At 40.8% G+C, this 18025-nt stretch overlaps 1 protein-coding gene across 1 annotated transcript in view; it reads right to left on the reverse strand.

The window, feature by feature from the left end:
- Positions 1 to 18025, reverse strand: part of ITGB5 (integrin subunit beta 5) — a 188662-nt gene that overhangs the window by 62882 nt on the left and 107755 nt on the right. Inside the window, exon 9 of the mRNA XM_043997337.1 lies at positions 9043 to 9177. Within this exon, the coding sequence (XP_043853272.1) occupies positions 9043 to 9177 (135 nt within the window). The remainder of the gene's footprint in view (positions 1 to 9042; positions 9178 to 18025) is intronic.

Consider the following 18025-nt stretch of genomic DNA (forward strand, 5'->3'; position numbering starts at 1 on the left):
GATGTCACAAAACTGTTCCAACAGTCCTGGCCAGAGGTGATGGGAGCCTTAACTAAGTGAGTAAAAAACTGGAGAAGACATATATGAGGGATGTTATGGGAGGAGAAATGACAAAATCTGGTGATTACTTGCATATGTGTGGTGAGTAAGAGAGAGAGAGAAGTCAAGGGACACATAAGAGAATGGATAGATGATGGTGTCCTCAACAATAATAGAGACATTCAGAAGAGGAGAGGGTTTTGAGGGAAAGATAATGAGTTCTGTTTGGGGTATGTTGAGTTTGAGGTGTCTAAGAGACATACGGTTTGAAATGTCTAATTGTCAGTTCATGAAGTGGGACTGGAGCTCAAGGGAGAGAGACTGGAGTAGATATAAAGGTCTGGTAATCATCTGCATGGAGCAGCTAGAAGGCTCATTGGAAAGTCTGGAGTCAGGAAGACCTGAGTTCAAATCTGGCCTCAGACACTTACTAGCTATGTGACCCTGGGCAAGTCATTCCACCCTGTTTGCCTCAGTTTCTTCATCTGTAAAATGAGCTGGAGAAGGAAATGGCAAAACACAAACACTTCAGTAACTTTGCCAAGAAAATACCATGGAATCATGAAGAGTTGGGTGGGGCTGAATGACAATAATCATCTACACAGAAATAATTTTGACAAAATAAGCCCACAGTGGTAAATACTTTGTTGGCCTATCTTGGTGTTTAGAATAGTCAGAAAGACTTTATTAGGCAGAGGTGATAAATACCCAGAATTCCAGGCCTTAATTCTAGAATTCTTTATGCCGGTGGTTAGCTCTGTCTGGAATTGTTTGGATTAGGTTTGAAGACTGTGAGTTGTTGCTACTTTTGGGGTTTCTGTGGGACCCCATTCTATCAATCTGAAAACCCCCTCTCCAAGACTCAGTCACAAAAAATAGCAATTTGATGTCCTCAATTTGTTATTTAAACCTGACTAATAGGCTTCTGATTTCCCAAGAGGGCTACTTGGCTGGGTCTCATTTCCAAAATGTCCTCCTGGCCCAAAGATTGATTGATTAAATTAACGAATGAATGCGAAAGCATTTATTATGTGCAAAGAATTGTGCAAAGTACTGGAAATACAGAGAAACAGACAGTCTCCACTTTTAGGGATCTCAAGTCAAGGTGACAAACATTTATTAAGCACTTACTATATACACACCACTGTGTTCACATTCTAATGGGGGAGAGGACTCATGTGGGAGGTGGTTTCTGATGCTCTACGGACTCTAAGTCTTAGGATCTCAACTAGACTGAGTTCTCGGGAACATAGTAAAGGAAAAAGTTCACTTGCTTAGCAAGGGAGGGGAGAAGCTATGGGAAACCTGGGACAGGGGCATTAGTAACAGAACCAGAAGCCACTTTGCATATTTCTATAACAAAGCCCACTATAGGATGAACCTGCCTCCTGGGGCTCAAGACTCCTTCCCCCAGCTACTTGAAGACCAAAGGACCCCATGACAATTGTCAGAACCAAAGGTGAGAGAGGATTACAAATGGAATTACTGTAGGAGAGAACCTCGGAGGAATCTGGTGACCTCACAAGTCTTCTTTAGCATAAATACACTCTATTAATCCCAGCCTGCCTCCAGTCTAGCTTTCTCGACTGGGCTGCCTTCCCGATTTGAAGGAGTGGCACATAACAGGCACTGCACTTGTTGAAACGAACAGTTGAACCAAATTAGTCACAGAGTCCTAGATTCTTAGTGTTGAAAAGGATCACAAACACTATCTAGTCTAACCTTCTACCTGATACAGGAATCCTTCCTATAACATTCCTGACCCATGGCCATTTGGCCCTGAACATCCGCAGGGATGAAGGGCTCACCACTTTCCAAATACCATTCTGTTGTTGGATAGTTTCCATTGTTATGAAGTTTCTTCTTTCTTTTGAGACAAATATGACTTACTTCAAACTTCCAAGGATAAGTCTTCATTGGGGACGCGACTCCCTATTTCATGACATCCCTCCAAACAGCTAAAGACAGAAATCATAATTTTCCTAAATCTTCTCCAGAATAAACATTCCTAATTCCTTTCTCCATTCTTCACATTCTATAGTTTCAAACCCTTGAGCTTCCTGGTGTCATTTTCTGAATGTTCTCAAGTTTTTCCCAATGTCCTTTTCAAAAAGTATGACATCCAGATCATATTCCAGATGTGCTCTGACAAGAGCAGAGGACAATGGGATTACTGCCTCTCCTGACGGGGAACTTGCTCCTACTAGTGAAGGCTAAGATTGTATTAGTTTTTCTTTTTTTTTTTTGGAAGGGCTGTGCCACTGCTTTCTCATAGTCTCCTTATGATCAATTCAAACTCCTAGCTTCATTCTCCATGAAAAGCTATTCATATCAGCTCTCTGACATCCTATATTTGTGTAAGTGATTTTTGGGACCCACACTTAGGATTTTCCAATGATTCCTGTTTTGTTGTTGTTCAGTCATTTCAGTCAGGTCCACCTCTTCATGACTCCATTTGAGGTTTTCTTGGCAAAGAGTGGTTTACCATTTCTTTCTCCAGCTCATTTGACAGATGAGGAAACTGAGGCAAACAGAGTTAAGTGACTTGTCCAGGGTCACATAGCTGGTTAAGTATCTGAGGCTGGATTTGAACTCAGGTCTTCCTAAGTCCAGGCCTGACCTTCTATCCACTATACCATCTATCTGCCCTGATTCCTGTTTAGCTATAAATAATAATTTTTGCACCTGGGCCAAGTAACTCAAAACACTAGTGGGAAAAATGAAGATCTTTGCCCCCTGCAAGGTTACAATTAGAGAGGCCAGTGAAGTGGGATGGGGAGATGGGGTCAAGCTAGAAAAATGTTCACCACAGAGTGCATGGCCATCCAGTAGAAGAATCAGGTATTATCCAATAGTTTTCCATTTTAACTAATTATTCCTGCTAAGTACTATGCAAATTTGTTTCCATGCTGAATAATACAAATACTACCAGGGCAACCTAAATTTCAGTGTCCTGAGATAACATTCCTGTTGTTCCACCCTAGTTGCAGCTCTGATCTTTGTTATGCAGTGTGGTAGAGTAAAAAAAGAGCATGAAACATGGTGTTAGGTGACCAGGGCTCCAGGATCTACTCTGACACTTAGAAGCCATATGATTCAGGGCCTCAATTTCCTGAACCATAATGGGAATTAGAATACTTGGACCTCACAGAGTTGTTGTAAGGAAAATGTTATGTTTTGGCCCCATGAATGTAAGCTATCATTAATCATCTTTTTAGTGTCAGCCCAAGCATTCCAGTCTGTTGAGATCGCTATGACAGAATCTTGATCCAAAGCATTAGGTATCCCTTTTCTACTTAGTGTTATAACACACAGATTTCATAGATATTCCTTCCATGTCTTCCAAGTCATTGATAAACATGTGGAACAACTCAGGGGGATAAGGCCATTTTACACCACTAAAGGTTTGAAATTTCCATGAGACAAATGTTATGGAAGAAAATCCCCAAATGTAAAATCGATATCTGGTCTTGGAGGAGGTAGGCTTTTCAGGGAAGAATGGATCAGCTCAAGAGTAGCTAACACCGAAGAAAGGGGGCACCACCCACATAACATAAAATTTTTGTGTGGACACCTTAGTTAGGCAGCTAGCCCTTCAACTAAATTTCCATCCTTTAGTTAGGGAAACGACTGGATTTTTTTGGAAGTCACAGATTTCTCATGTCACCTCAATAGCCCTGAAATGAGCCCGTCTCTCAGGGCCTAAGTCCTGCACTTGGCAACCTGCACAATGCCCAGCTCTGAGAGGCTGAGCAGGCATCCCTCTGTGCCAACTTTCTCTTTATCTGAAGAAAACAAAAAAGCCTGAAATGGTTGCAATGGAGCCAGAGGGCCATGAGAGCAGCAAGAAGATGAATCTGGAACAGTGAAAAGAAACAAACAGCATACATAGCCAGAGGAAGGCTCAGTTCTGGCCTAGGCTCAGTTTTAACAGCATCATGTCCTATCCTAGTTCCCAAAAGAAACTTCTCTTCTCCCCTCTTCTATGGGAAAGCAAGAAAACCGGTATAAGCATTTCGATAGAAGTCCTTCCTGTTTCACTTTCTAACGTAGTTTGATTTGGATTTTATAAAAATCACCCGCTTCCAAGTGGGATGATCATCTCTTCTTTTGTGAATATTTTGCTGAAAACCTTAATGTTTTCATCTATTCTGGAGAAGAGCCATTTTTAAAGACTTTCCCTTCTTGCATGAGACAGTGTCCTTTCCTAAAGAATCTGCTTTCTCAATCTGTCCTTTTGTAGGTTGTGCTGCTCAAGAATTTGCTGAGGCTTTGTTTAAAGGTGCTTGGAGTGATGTGGGGAACAGTTCAGGAGAGTCCCCTTTTTTTAGGGGGGGGGGCAGGTTAAGTGACTTGCCCAGAGTCAAGTGTCTGAGGCTGGATTTGAACTCAGGTCCTCCTGAATCCAGGGCTAGTGCTTTATATCCACTGTGCCACCTAGCTGCTCCCGAGTCCCTGGCCTTTTTCTCCATCATCGGCTCTACTTTCTCGATGCCCTTGTAAAACTCCGAAGCAGCACACCCCCTTACTTTTCAGCTCTCATTTATGTTTTGTCTTCAACAGTTAAAGCTTAACTGTTGTCTTCCTTCCCTCCCTCACCCTTTAGAGGGCAAGGACTGTCTTTGGGCTTGTACTTGGTATCCCAAAAGTCTTGGTGCAGCTGTAAGCTTTAATAGCTATTAAATAGCTTCAATATTAATAGCCACTATTAAGAGCTATTTATGATTCTTTAAAGCTACTTATTATTAAAGCCATTATGTAGCTTTAATAGCTATGAAAGCTGATAACTGCACCAAGACTTTTGGGACACTCTGTATTTGTATTCCCAATGCTTATCTGGCACATAGTAAGCACTTAATAAATGCTTGTTGCCTAGTCTGACCAACACAGAATACAACATGGAGACCGTACTTCTGTAAATGCAGTCCAAGACTTTCCTTCTATTTAAGTCTTCCTACCATTGTGCACTCTGGCCTGAAGGTGACTCTGAGTTTTTAAAGGCTCTGCCAGAGGCCCAAAGTCTAGCAGGTCTTACTGAGTTTAAGCTTCAAATAAAAGTGCAGAGATGAACACTAATCTGTCTTCTGAAATTTCTCCAAGTTCACGATCTTGGTGTTATCTTTTTTTTGGGGGGGGGGGGGCGGGGCAATGAGGGTTAAGTAACTTGCCCAGGGTTACACAGCTAATAAGTGTCAAATGTCTGAGGCCGAATTTGAACTCAGGTCCTCCTGAATCCAGGGTCGGTGCCTTATCCACTGTGCCACCTAGCTGCCCCCATCTTGGTGTTATCTTTAACCCCTCACTCTCTCTCATCCCACATGTCCAATCAGTCCAATCATGCCACCCCACTAACTTGGTAAACTCCAGCAGTGTCCCGTTCTCTCCAGGATTAGATATAGGTCTGTTTGACTTTTAAAACTCTCCATAATCTGGCCCCTTCCTACACCTGTCCACCTCCTCTATAATCTAGTAACACTGGCCTCCTTGCTGTTCCATACATATGATATTCCAACTACTGATTTCATACATTTTCACTGGCAGTTCCCTATGCCTAGGACATTCTTCCCTCCTCACCTGGACCTCTCCCTGGCTTCCTTTAAGTCTCAGTTAAAGGTCTCTCTCACTTTCTGCAAGATGCCTTTGCCAGTTGTCCTTAATTTTATCTCCCCTTTACCCTGTATATATCTTATCTGTACATAGTTGTTTGAATGTTGTCTTCCATTAGATGGTGAGATCCTTGGAAGCATACACACACACACATATACATACATATATGTGTGTACACACATGTACACATACATATATACACATATTTGATAGATTAAGATAGAGATATAAAGATAGAGATAGACAGCTATATAAATATAAATTTTAGATATAAATATTGCCTCCTCCAATAGAATATTAGCTCTTTGAGAGAAAGCTTTCATTTTTGTCTTGGTATCACCATTCCTAAACCTGGTGTCTGGCACACAGTAAGCACTTAATAAATGCTTGACACCATTAGACAGCTCAGTGGATAGAGTGCCATTCCTAGAATCATGAAGACCTAAAAGCAAATCTAGCTTTGTGACCCTGGACAAATCAATGAACCCTGTTTGCCTCAGTTTCCTCACCTGTCAAATGAGCTGGAGAAGGAAATGGCAAATCACTCCAATATCTTTGCCAAGAAAACCCCAAATGGGGTCAGAAAGAGTCGGACATGATTGAAAACTGAACATCAACAAATGCTTTGTTAGTTGGTTGATCTGAAGAACAGAGTAACAAAGTATAGAAAGCTTCATTATCATACACTAGACTACCAGGTGAGGACTTTTTTGGATCCCTGTAACTTGCTAAGACCATCTAATAAAATGAGGAGGGGGGCAGCTAGGTGGCACAGTGGATAGAGCACTGGCCTTGGAGTCAGGAGGACTTGAGTTCAAACCTGGCCTCAGACACTTGACACTTACTAGCTGTGTGACCCTGAGCAAGTCACTTAACCCCAATTGCCTCACAAAAAAATACCAAACCCAACAATAAAATGAGGAGGGGGTATGAACTATATCAATGAGGTCAAACTCGAATAGGAATGGAAGCCACCATGCTATACATAAAGATCCCAGTGGGCTGCATATTGACTTAGAAAACTACATGTTAATGTGATCCATGTTTTATTTTGTCATATCTATCTATCTATCTATCTATCTATCTATCTATCTATCTATCTATCTATCTATCTATCTATCTATCTATCTATACCCATATATGGGAAGGCTTTGGGAATTAACCCTGAGGAAAAATCAGGAGTCAGAGTCCCTTAGGCAGTTGGATGTTGGACATCACATCCCTCTGGCAACTCCTGTGGCGGCACTGGTGCCAAACTGTATTGACTCTGCCTCTCCTTTGGATCCACCAATGTTGTGAAGAGGGAAAACCTGCTGCATGGACAACAGCTTGTTTTCCATATTGATCTGCCCAGGCCAGTGCCCTGGAGAGGACACTCCAGCTACTCCTCATGGAGTAGATACAACATGGGATGCGGCAGTTACTGGTTATAAGTCACTCAGGAGCTGCAGCTCCCGTATCGGACTGCACAGCCATACTGTGGCCTGTGGCTCTTCAAGGCGCTGATCCATGGTCATCCGCAACTGGTGGAGGCCTACTACTACTATTACTATTTATTTTGTTAACCTTTTCCCAATTCCATTTTGATCTGGTTTGCCAGTCCCTTAATCTGGTGGTACTTGGAAATATTGTGGGCTGCCTCCAGTCCGGGGACCATGTGTCTTATACCTCTCTGATTTATACCAGTGAAGAAATAACCTGAAGTGATGAAACACAGGTCCTTGAAGCATAGTACCTTTTAGCAGCCACATGGCATTATTGCTTTATTGACCTTGTGGTCAGCTAAGCACTCCAGATCTTTTCCATACCAATTCCATACCAATTGATGATATTAAGCCAGGTCTTCTTGCACTTCTACAATTGATTTGTTAAAGCCAAGTTCAGGACATTATATTCATTTATTGTTGTTTGGTTGTTTCAGTCATATCCAACTCTTTGTGACCCCGTTTAGGGTTTTCTTGGCAAAGATCCTGGAGTGTTTTGCCATTTTCTTCTCTAGCTCCTTTTTTTTACAGATGAGGAAACTGAGTCAAACAGGGTTAAGTGACTTGCCCAGAGTCAAGTAAGTGTCTGAGGCCAGATTCAAACTCAGGAAGAGGAATCTTCCTGATTTTATGTTCATATCTAATACATTTTATCTCATTAAGCATGGTCTCTTGTTCTAGCTTGTAGAAATCTTTCTGGAGCTTAATCTGCCATTCATTTTAATAGCTATTCCTCTCAACACTGTGTCATCTTCTAATTTGATAAGCATGCTACCTATGTACTCATCTAAGTCACCAATTAACAGGATCAAGGGCAGATAGATTCCTGGGATTCATTAATAAGAACCTTCCCCTTCAAACTGATAGGAATGCATTAAAAAAAAATAAATAAAATAAATGTGACTTTGGGTAAGTCACAACCCCCTTGGTATTGTGTAACATTAAACATAGGCAAGCCTTCCTGGACTGAAATTTCTTCATCTATGAATGATGGACTAAAAGATGGCTTCTAAGAATCCTCCTTGCTCTTGGTCTCTAACCCTATGAGTTTTTGCAAGATCATACTGTGAGTTATGATTGTTTCAGGATTGGGTAGGTAAGTGGTGCAGTGGATAGAGCGCCAGATCTGAAGTCAGGAAGATCTGAATTCGAATCAGCCTCAGACAGTTACAAGCTGTGTGAACCTTAATTCCTATTCGTTTTAGTTCCTTATCTTTAGAATGGGGACACACTGGAAAAGGAAATGGCAAACCACTCCAGTATCTCTGCCCAAGAAAACCCCTTGGACAACCTCATGGAGTTACAAGGAGGCAGACATGACTGAATGACTGAACAACAGAGGAAGACCTGGGTTCAAATTTGACCTCATACAATTGCTAGCTGTGAGACCCATGGCAAGTCATTTAACCCCTGTTTGCCTCAGTTTCCTCAACTGTAAAGTGGGGATAATAAAAGCACCTACCTCCCAGGATTGTTATGAAGATCAAACGAAATAATATTTGTAAAGCACTGAGCACAGTGCCTGGCACAGAATAGGCTCTCAATAAATAAATTCTTAATAAATTCTTCCCTTCCTCCTGCCTTTTCCTTGCTCTCAGGAATCTTTACATTAGACAATACTCTTAGAATCTAGGTTAAAGATGAAAGGAACAGTGTCAGTCTGAAGGAGACCTACCTAGAGATGCCCAGGGTATGGTATATCAGTCCAGGGTCTAGAGCTCTTTAACATCTTCCCCCAGTGACTGGGGCAATAGAATAGACTTGTGTTAGGGAAATTCATAGATGATCCCAAATTGGAGAACAGGATGCAGATTCAGAAAAGGACTTGTACACATTGGAAAAGAGACAAGAAGCTTCCAGAATGGAATCAATGGTTCCAAGGGCTCCAAAGGGCCAGGGAATGGGAACTTACTGTGTCACCAATTTTTAGGTCTCCACATTTCCTCTGACCTGGGTAGGACAAACCATCTTGGCAGGTGGCTGTGAAGGTGAGGCCAAGATCCTCAGGATTATCCCAGACAGACAGCTCCACTTTGGACCTGATGCTCTGAAAAGGAAGGACAAATGAGGTTATCTCTCTTTCATATGCTCTATTGCTGTTATGTCTTTTCCCAGCATTATAACAAAGCTAAATTCTACCTGCAGCAGCTAGGTGGTGCAATGGATAGAGTGCTGGGCCTAGAGTCAGGAAGACCCCTCTTCTTGATTTCAAATGTGGTCCCTGACACTTCGTAGCTAGGTGACCCTGGGCAAGTCACTTCACCTTTTTTTGCCTCGGTTTCCCCATCTGTAAAATGAGCTAGAGAGGGAAATAGCATAGCACTCCAGTATCTCTGCCAAGAAAACCCCAAATGGCGTCATGGAGGGTCAGACATGACCAAAAAAATGACTGAATAACAACAAAAATTATATCCTTTCAGGCCCAGCTTTGACACTATCTTCTCCATGAAGGCTTCCCTTATCACCTAGACAGAAGGGATTCTGCTTAGGAAACCAATGTGGTGGTACATTGAAAAGGACCCTGACTTTGGAGTCAGAGGTTCGATATGCATAGCCTACTTCTGATGCTCACTAGCTATATTTGGCCTTAAGCAAGTCACTCTCCCCGTGTTTCCTTATCTGGAAAAAAATAAAGCAGGGTTTGGACTAGATGACCTCTCAAGTCATTGCAAGTTTTAAATTTATGAGCCTAAGATTCCTCCCTCCTTTGACTTCTCATGATACTTATATCTCCTGCTTTGAATTAAATTTGTGTACTTATTGCTTATTGAGTCAGTTGTTTCTGACTCTTCGTGACCCCATTTGGGATTTTCTTAGCAAATATATTGGAGTAGAGTTTGCCATTTTCTCCTCCAGCTCATTTGACAGATGAGGAAACTGAGGCGAATAGGGTTAAGTGACTTGCCAAGGGTCACACAGCTAGGAAGTGTCTGAGGCTGGATTTGAACTCAGGAAGGTGAGTCTTCCTGACTCCAGTCCTGGCACTCTACCCACTGCACCACCTAGCTGCCCCTTGTGTACTTGTCCTCTTCCTCATTAAACTATAATCTCCTTAAGGGCAGAAATCAGTTTCGTATCTCCCTCCCTGCAAAAGAGAGTTCCTTGAACATAGTATACATTCAATATATATTTCATTGGATTGAAATCATCATGTTTCTCCTAAGTTCAGAGCTCCCTTCAACCCAAAAGCCCATATCCCAAGGAAAGAGATTGGCAACTTAGATTTGTAATTCCTCTTCAGCAACCTAGTCTGAAAGCATCCACCCAATTATAATGAAAAAGTGACCATCACTTGGGAGGCCAGCAGACCTGGCCAGGTAGTCTAGGAGGCTCTCTCCCAAGTACAAGGGAGGAAGGTGGTAGACCTTTGAGGGGTTGGGGGTGGTTAGAAGTTCCACACAAATCATGAATGTGAAATTGTGTTTTCTATTCCTCAACAAAAATTGAGAAAGGGATAAAATCTGTGGATCAAATACAATTGGAAAAAAACACCTTAAAGATGAACCTACTACCATTTGAAGAAGTACCAAATGTAGTTTTTTGGGTTTTGGGGTTTTTTTTAGTGAGGCAATTGGGGTTAAGTGACTTGCCCAGGGTCACACAGTTAGTAAGTGTCAAGGGTCTGAGGCCGAATTTGAACTCAGGTCCTCCTGAATCCAGGGCCAGTGCTCTATCCACTGTGCCACCTAGCTGCCCCATAAATGTAGTTTTTTTTTAAAAAAATAAATACACTGTATATTTTGATTTAGTCTGGCAGAGTAGCAAAAACCCTGTTTCTAATGTCTGAGGATCCAGATTTAAAACTATCTCTGTCCTTTGATACCACTATGAATATGTTGATGTGTATTGAAATTTTGTCTCTGACTTCCTTGAGACATAACTTCAGTAGAGGGACAGCTAGAGCAAAGGGTATGGACAGTTCAGTCACTATTCTTACAGGCATCATTCCCAACTGATATCCCCAAAGACTGGACCAACACAGAGTATTACCAACACTGAATTAGTGGGCCTGTCTTCCCACTACTTAGTCAGCAACAATAATTGCTGTTTTCTGTCATTTTTATTGGGGTCATTTAAAGTTTTAAGATCTATGATTCTATGACTTTTTGAAGAAACTAGGTGGGACAGTGGATAGTGCTGAGCCTAAAGTCAGAAAGACTCATCTTCTTGTGTTCAAATTTAGCCTCAGACACTTACTAGCTGTGTGACCCTGGGCAAGTCACTTAACCCAGTTTGTCTCAGTTTCCTCATCTGTAAAATGAGCTGGAGTAGAAAATGGCAAACCACTCCAAGACCTTTGCCAAGAAAATGCCAGATGGGGTCATGAATAGTCAAATACAGGGGCAGCGAGGTGGCTCAGTGGATAAAGCATAGGCCCTAGATTCAGGAATACCTGAGTCCAAATCCTGCCTCAGACACTTGACACTTACTAGCTGTGTAACCCTGGCCAAGTCACTTAACCCTCATTGCCCCGAAAAAAAAAAAAACCCCAAAACAAACAAACAAAAAAACCGAATAGTCAAACACAACTGACCAACAAAAAATGACTGTCTCAAAGACAGTAGCTATAACTGCCCAGAGAAAACCGAACAGTTCTGTAATACCAGAACTCCTGTGGGTTGGGGAATCAGAGAGATTGATATTTTTAATTTTTTTTAAAAGGTTAAGGCAAAAAGAAAATAAATGTTTTAAAAATGTCCATTGTGGTACTGAGTATTACATTGACCTAGCAACATGAGGTAGCTAGATAGCCAGAGGTACACAAAAAAGCAAATTCTCTTGGAATCCCTGGCTTCAACATCAGCTCAAGTCCCACTTTCAGGTGATCCTTCCCAGTCTGTTCAGCTGCTAGACACATCCCTTCTAAAGATATCATTCATCATCTACTCTTTATGTATTTTGTATATCACTTTTGTATGTTTTTTGGTGTTTTGTTTTTTTTTATGTTGAGGTGATTGGGGTTAAGTGACTTGCCCAGGGTTACACAGTTAGTACAAGTCAAGTGTCTGAGGCCATATTTGAACTCAGGTCCTCCTGACTCCAGGGCTGGTGCTCTATGCACTGCACCACCTAGCTGCCCCTTGTATATCACTTTTAATATACGTGTTCTCTCCCCCATTAGAATGTAAACTCCTTGGGGACAAGGGACTGTTTTTTGCTTTTCTTCATCTCCCCAGAACTTAGCACAATGCCTAGCACCTAGTAAGTACAGGCTTGCTCACTGACACTGATGTAAAAGGGAAATGGGGGCAGCTAGGTGGCACAGTAGATAAAACCCAGGCCCTAGATTCAGGAGGGCCCGAGTTCAAATCCGGCCTCAGACACTTGACACTTACGAGCTGTGTGACCCTGGGCAGGTCACTTACCCCAATTGCCTCACTAAAAAAAAAAAAAAAAAAAAAAAAGAAGATCCGGTCTCCACCCATAGAGTTAAACATCAATTCTACCTAAGAAGCTGCTCTATTGTGGGGAGCAGGCATGATAAAGAGTTCAAGCGATATGTGTATAAAAAGCTCCCCAAACCTGAAATGGCTAGAAATACTAGCTGTTATTATTATTGCAACAATTATTTTTATAATAAAAGTAGTTTAGTGCCATAATTAACAAGACATCCTTTGTAAAAATTTCAAATGGTACCTGTAATTTAAACTTAGCACAGGGGGCAGCTAGATGGCGCAGTGGATAGAGAGCACTGGCCCTGGAGTCAGGAGTACCTGAGTTCAAATCCGGCCTCAGACACTTAACACTTACTAGCTGTGTGATCCTAGGCAAGTCACTTAACCCCAATCACCTCAACATAAAAAAAAAAACAAAACACCAAAAAGTCACTTAACCCCAATTGCCTCACTAAAAAAAAAAAAATTTAAATAAATTAACTTAGCACAGTAGGTAAAAAAATTAAGTCTACTCTTGGCCACTAACATAGGATGTGAGCTAGAGCAAGTAAATCCTCCAAGACCACCCCCAAGATTCTGATTATACAAAACCTGATGAGGGAAATACAGACATTTAACAGAAACTGAATCTTTACCACTAAATTCAACTCGAGGCATGGAGTGGAGAAAAAAAGTGGGATATTTAGACTCCCTCTAGCCCAAAGGCCCAAGAAAACTTTTCTGAAGCTCAAATTTTGGGGAAAACCAAAACTGTGCTTTCAGTGGTATGGGGAGCTCCCAATGCAGATTAACACTTTTCATGCAGCTTGTACTCTTGAGAAAGTTACACAGAGCACTGAGAGGTTAGGTGACTTATCCAGAGTCCCACAGTCAGTATGTGTCAGGGACAAGACTTGAACACAGGTCTTCCTAACTTCAAGCTCAATTCTCTATCTACTAGGTTACACTGCCTATCAAACCTATGAAGGTCAAAATGGGACTCTTGGGCCTTGGTATTACTCTGAATTACATCACTAGCCTAATGAGGGGAGACAAAGGAACAGAGATCAGCAGGTTCTTCTTCCATTTCCCCAACTCACTTCCAGAAGGCTATAATCTTACTGGAAATGATACTCCTGTGGTCAAAACTGAACACACAATTCATATTAGCTGTTTTTTTTCTTCCAAATCTTCCAGTTCCAGTCACCCTGAAACTCCACATCATTATTAGCTCCAAGAACAAACTCCAGTTTGCTATTCAAGTGACTCCTACCAGGCTAATCTCTAAAAGAAATGCCCATACAAGAGGCCTCATTCATCATGGGGCCTGAAGGAAGTGACGGTCAAGATGTCATAGTTTTAAAGGCTGCTAAGTGGTGGGTCAGTTTAGGACACATCTGCATTTGTCTAAAGCCAGACCATGGGGGTGGGTGGAAACTGACTTCATGGTAATAACAAAGGACAGAAAAACATTCACTTGGGCAAAAATACAACATGGTCTTCAACATTACTCTCAATATTCAACTACTTTTCTAATTCTCTAACCTTAAGGAAAAAAAACCACAGCGATGTTTCATTAAACAATGACTTCCTTTTCTGAATTCCATTCAATGCCTTACATAGCTGTATTTACATATGTCTGTGTATTCACGTGTCCTATATCTTAGCTCTAGAGAAAAGATGTTCACCGTTGCCACTAGTAAATACGCTAATACTTGGGTCATTACTTGGCACTTTCTGAGTTTAAAGTATTGGTCACACTGTTAAGAAAAATCATATATGGAAATCAAAGTACTGAATTAAAGATTTTGCCTTTCATGAAAGAGGAGAGACCTGGAGTCTGCCAAAATAAACTTCAAATACATCCTTTTCCCTCTCCCCACAACCCAGCCAAAGGCCACAGCCATTTTCTCCATTACAATTACTCCAACAAAAATGTTTTTAAAATATCCCAATAAATCACTTTCCAGCAACTGAGCAGAGGTAAGAGACTACACCCATACTTAGTCATGCATGTGTAAAGTCAATATAAAATGCACCACAAAGCTTCTTAGGCATTAAAGGAACACACAAACATAAACAGGGAGGCTCAGAGTACAACAATTTAATCCAGGGGTGGAAGAGAACAATCAGTGAAAGAGTAGAGTAACAGAAATGTTAGAGGTAGAAGGAATTTTAGAGTTTGTCTAGCTCAGTGCTCTCATTTTACAGGGGAAAAGAGTGAGGCCACAGAGGTAAGGAGATTAGGTCAAGGCCCCACAGCTATTAAGTAGGAGAACCATATCTGATCTCAAGTTCTCTGACTCTAGGCCAATGCTCTCTCTACTATGCCACATGGTTACTTTCTTAGTACTATATACTTCTGCAGCTAGTAGAAGTTTAGAATACATGCATACATACATATATTCATATGTATGTATACATATGTAAGTATATATTTATGTATATAGTGTATATGTATGTGTATATATACAGCATGCATATCTATCTATATCTATTTATCTATACATGCTATACCACCTGGAAAAACACAAGGGTACATTCAGCATCAGGATTTCCCTTTTATGGAGATTATTATTAGGCTGTTGAAGCAGCCTAGTGTAAGGGTAAGAGCACAGGATTTGGAATCAGCGGACCTGGGTTCAAATCCTAACTCTTTTACTTGTTACCCATGTGAGCTTAAATACATCACTTAACCTCTTTGAATATTATTTCCTTCATTTTAAAAATGAAGGTATTGGACAAGATGACCCTTCTGGCTATATATACTGAGCACAAACATTTACACACACACACACATACACACACACACACTCACACGCATGCGTGCATACACACTCAGAACTTCAAGCATTTTGCAGCTTCACATTTCTGCATTTAATATCATTCATCAAAACTAACACTGAATTCCTACAGTCTGCGAAGCCACTGTTAATAGATAATGTGTGAGCCATCCTCAGCTTATGACTGAGTGGCATACGTGAGTTCATTTGTAAATCAGTTGCTTGGAATTCAACTTCCCACAGAAATAAAGTGGTAGCTGGGATGCCAGCTGGCCCATGAAAGCACACTCAAACCACAATGGAGCTGAACTATATACTACCATTAAATCTAATACTATAGTCTCTTGTTTTTCAATGGAAGAATACATTGCTAATTCCAAAAGAGAAGGCAGTGAGGTGGTATAACGGATGGCATTCTGAGCTTGGAATCAGTAAAACTAGAGTACCTCAGACACTTACTAGACATGTAACCACAAGAAAGTCACTTGATCTCTCTCAGGCTCAATTTCAAATATTAATCAAGTACCTATTATGTGTGAAACATTGTACTGACAATGAGAATACAAATACAAAACACAAAATAGTAGAGTGCCTACCTTCAAGGAGCTTATATTCTTGGGGAATACAACATTTATGTAAAAAATACAATATGAGAAGCATCAAAGCACCAGCAATTGTGGGGGAGGGAGGAGGGCAGTGATGTCAGAAAAAGTATTTGACCTGAGTCATAAAGGAAACTAAAGATTTTCAGAGGCAGAGGGGAAGAGAGAAGGTGTTCTCAGTATGGGAGACAGCTTCCAGAAATAGAGATAGAATTCTGTGTCAGGTATAAGGTACTATATAAATGTTATCTATTACTATTGTTGCAATAACCACCCTCATGGGTTTACTGTAAGAAAATCTATCTTTAAAGTACTGTATAAATGTGGTTTACTATAAAAAAAAAATGATGAGCTGGATGCTATAAGAAAAACCTGAGGGGCAGCTAGGTGGCACAGTGGATAGAGCACTGGCACTGGAGTCAGGAGTACCTGAGTTCAAATCCAGCCTCAGACACTTAACACTTACTAGCTATGTGACCCTGGGCAAGTCACTTAACCCCAATTGCCTCACTAAAAAAAAAAGAAAGAAAGAAAAAAAAAAGAAAAACCTGGAAAGACCTACACCAGCTGATGCAAAGTGAAATGTACCGTATACAAAATAACAGCAATATTGTAAGATGATCTGTTGTGAATGACTTGGTTATTTTCAGCAATGCAATGAACCAAAATAACTTTGGAGGTCTTATCAAAAATGCAATCCATCTACAGAAAGAGAACTAATGGTATCTGAATACAGATTCAAGCATATGTTTTTTTGTTAGTTCCTTTATCTGAAGTTTTGTTTTTGTCTGTTTTCTTTCACAACCTGGCTAATGTGGAAATATTTTGCATGACTGCTCACGTATAGTTTATATTGAATTGCTTGGGTTCTTGGGGAGGCGGGAAGGAAGGAAGGAAGATAATTTGAAACACAAAGTTTTTTTTAATTGATGTCAAAATTTGTATTTCACATGTAATTTGGGAAAATAAAATTCTAAACAGAAATAGAATGTTGAGTTAGAGTACCAGGTATCATCCAGTTTGGCTGGATCACAGCTTCACACACAGAGAAGTTCACTCCAAGCAGAATGCAGCTTCTTATTTCTTCATTTAATATCATTCATCAAAACTGTCACTGAATGCTTACAGTCCTCCAAGGCACTGCTAATAGATAGTATGAGCTAACTTCAAATTGTGAGCGAGTTACATTCAGCCTCTTTGACATATAGTAATATAGAAGAAGTCTAGATAAACATCTTGTAAGAGGTTTTCAGTGTCAGGTTTAGGAGTTTCATTTATCCTGGGGGGCAACAGGGAAGGTGAGTAGGGGAATGCTAGGGTCAAACCCATGCATTGGGAAGATTAGTTTGACAACTATGGTTGAGAGGAGAGAGAGCAGAAGCAGAAGAGCCAATTAGGAGGCTATTGTAATAGTCCATTTGATTGGTAATGAGGGCTCCAACTAGTTTGATGGTCAGGTGAGTGGAGAGGAGATAGATCTGAGATGTTATGGTGGTGAAATCAGTGAGACTTGGCAATCCATTAGATGTTGATAAGTGAGGGAAAGGAAAAAATCGAGAATGATTCAGAGGTTGCTATCTTGGACAACAAAGAATGGCAACGGAAATAGGGAAGTTTGGAAAAGGATAGATTTAAAGGCAATATCCATTTTGGACCCAGGAATTTCCTACTTTGCCTTATACTCTAATCAGTTTTCTCATAGCAGAGGCAGAGAAATCTTTCAGGACAGGGAAGTTGCTGTGACTAATGGTTGTTGCTGGCAACTTTAGTTTGGAATATGAGATAAATGGAGCTACTCTCAGAGGTTCTAGGGCTCTTCTAGGAGGTTTATTTTGGTTTTGCATTTTCAATTTAATTCAATATAGAGCTCTGTCCTAGCTACTGGGGGAAACATAAGATGGTACCTGGTTAACAGAGTGTAGTAGATGGCACCAAACTGTGATGCCAATACACGAGATATTATACAAAATCATACAAAAGTGCTCAAGAGAGGTACAAGTTGAATGCTCTGCGAAGGCCAAGGAAAGACAAATCAGTCTTGGCAAGGATTTCAGTATTGTGTGCCAAATTCTCCCTCTTTCTACAGAGAAGAGCATTAAGGCAGAAATTCCACTTGGTTTGAGAAATGCAAATCT

This window comes from Dromiciops gliroides, chromosome 3 (assembly GCF_019393635.1).
Source record: "Dromiciops gliroides isolate mDroGli1 chromosome 3, mDroGli1.pri, whole genome shotgun sequence".
In the NCBI taxonomy this organism is placed as follows: Eukaryota; Metazoa; Chordata; class Mammalia; order Microbiotheria; family Microbiotheriidae; genus Dromiciops; species Dromiciops gliroides.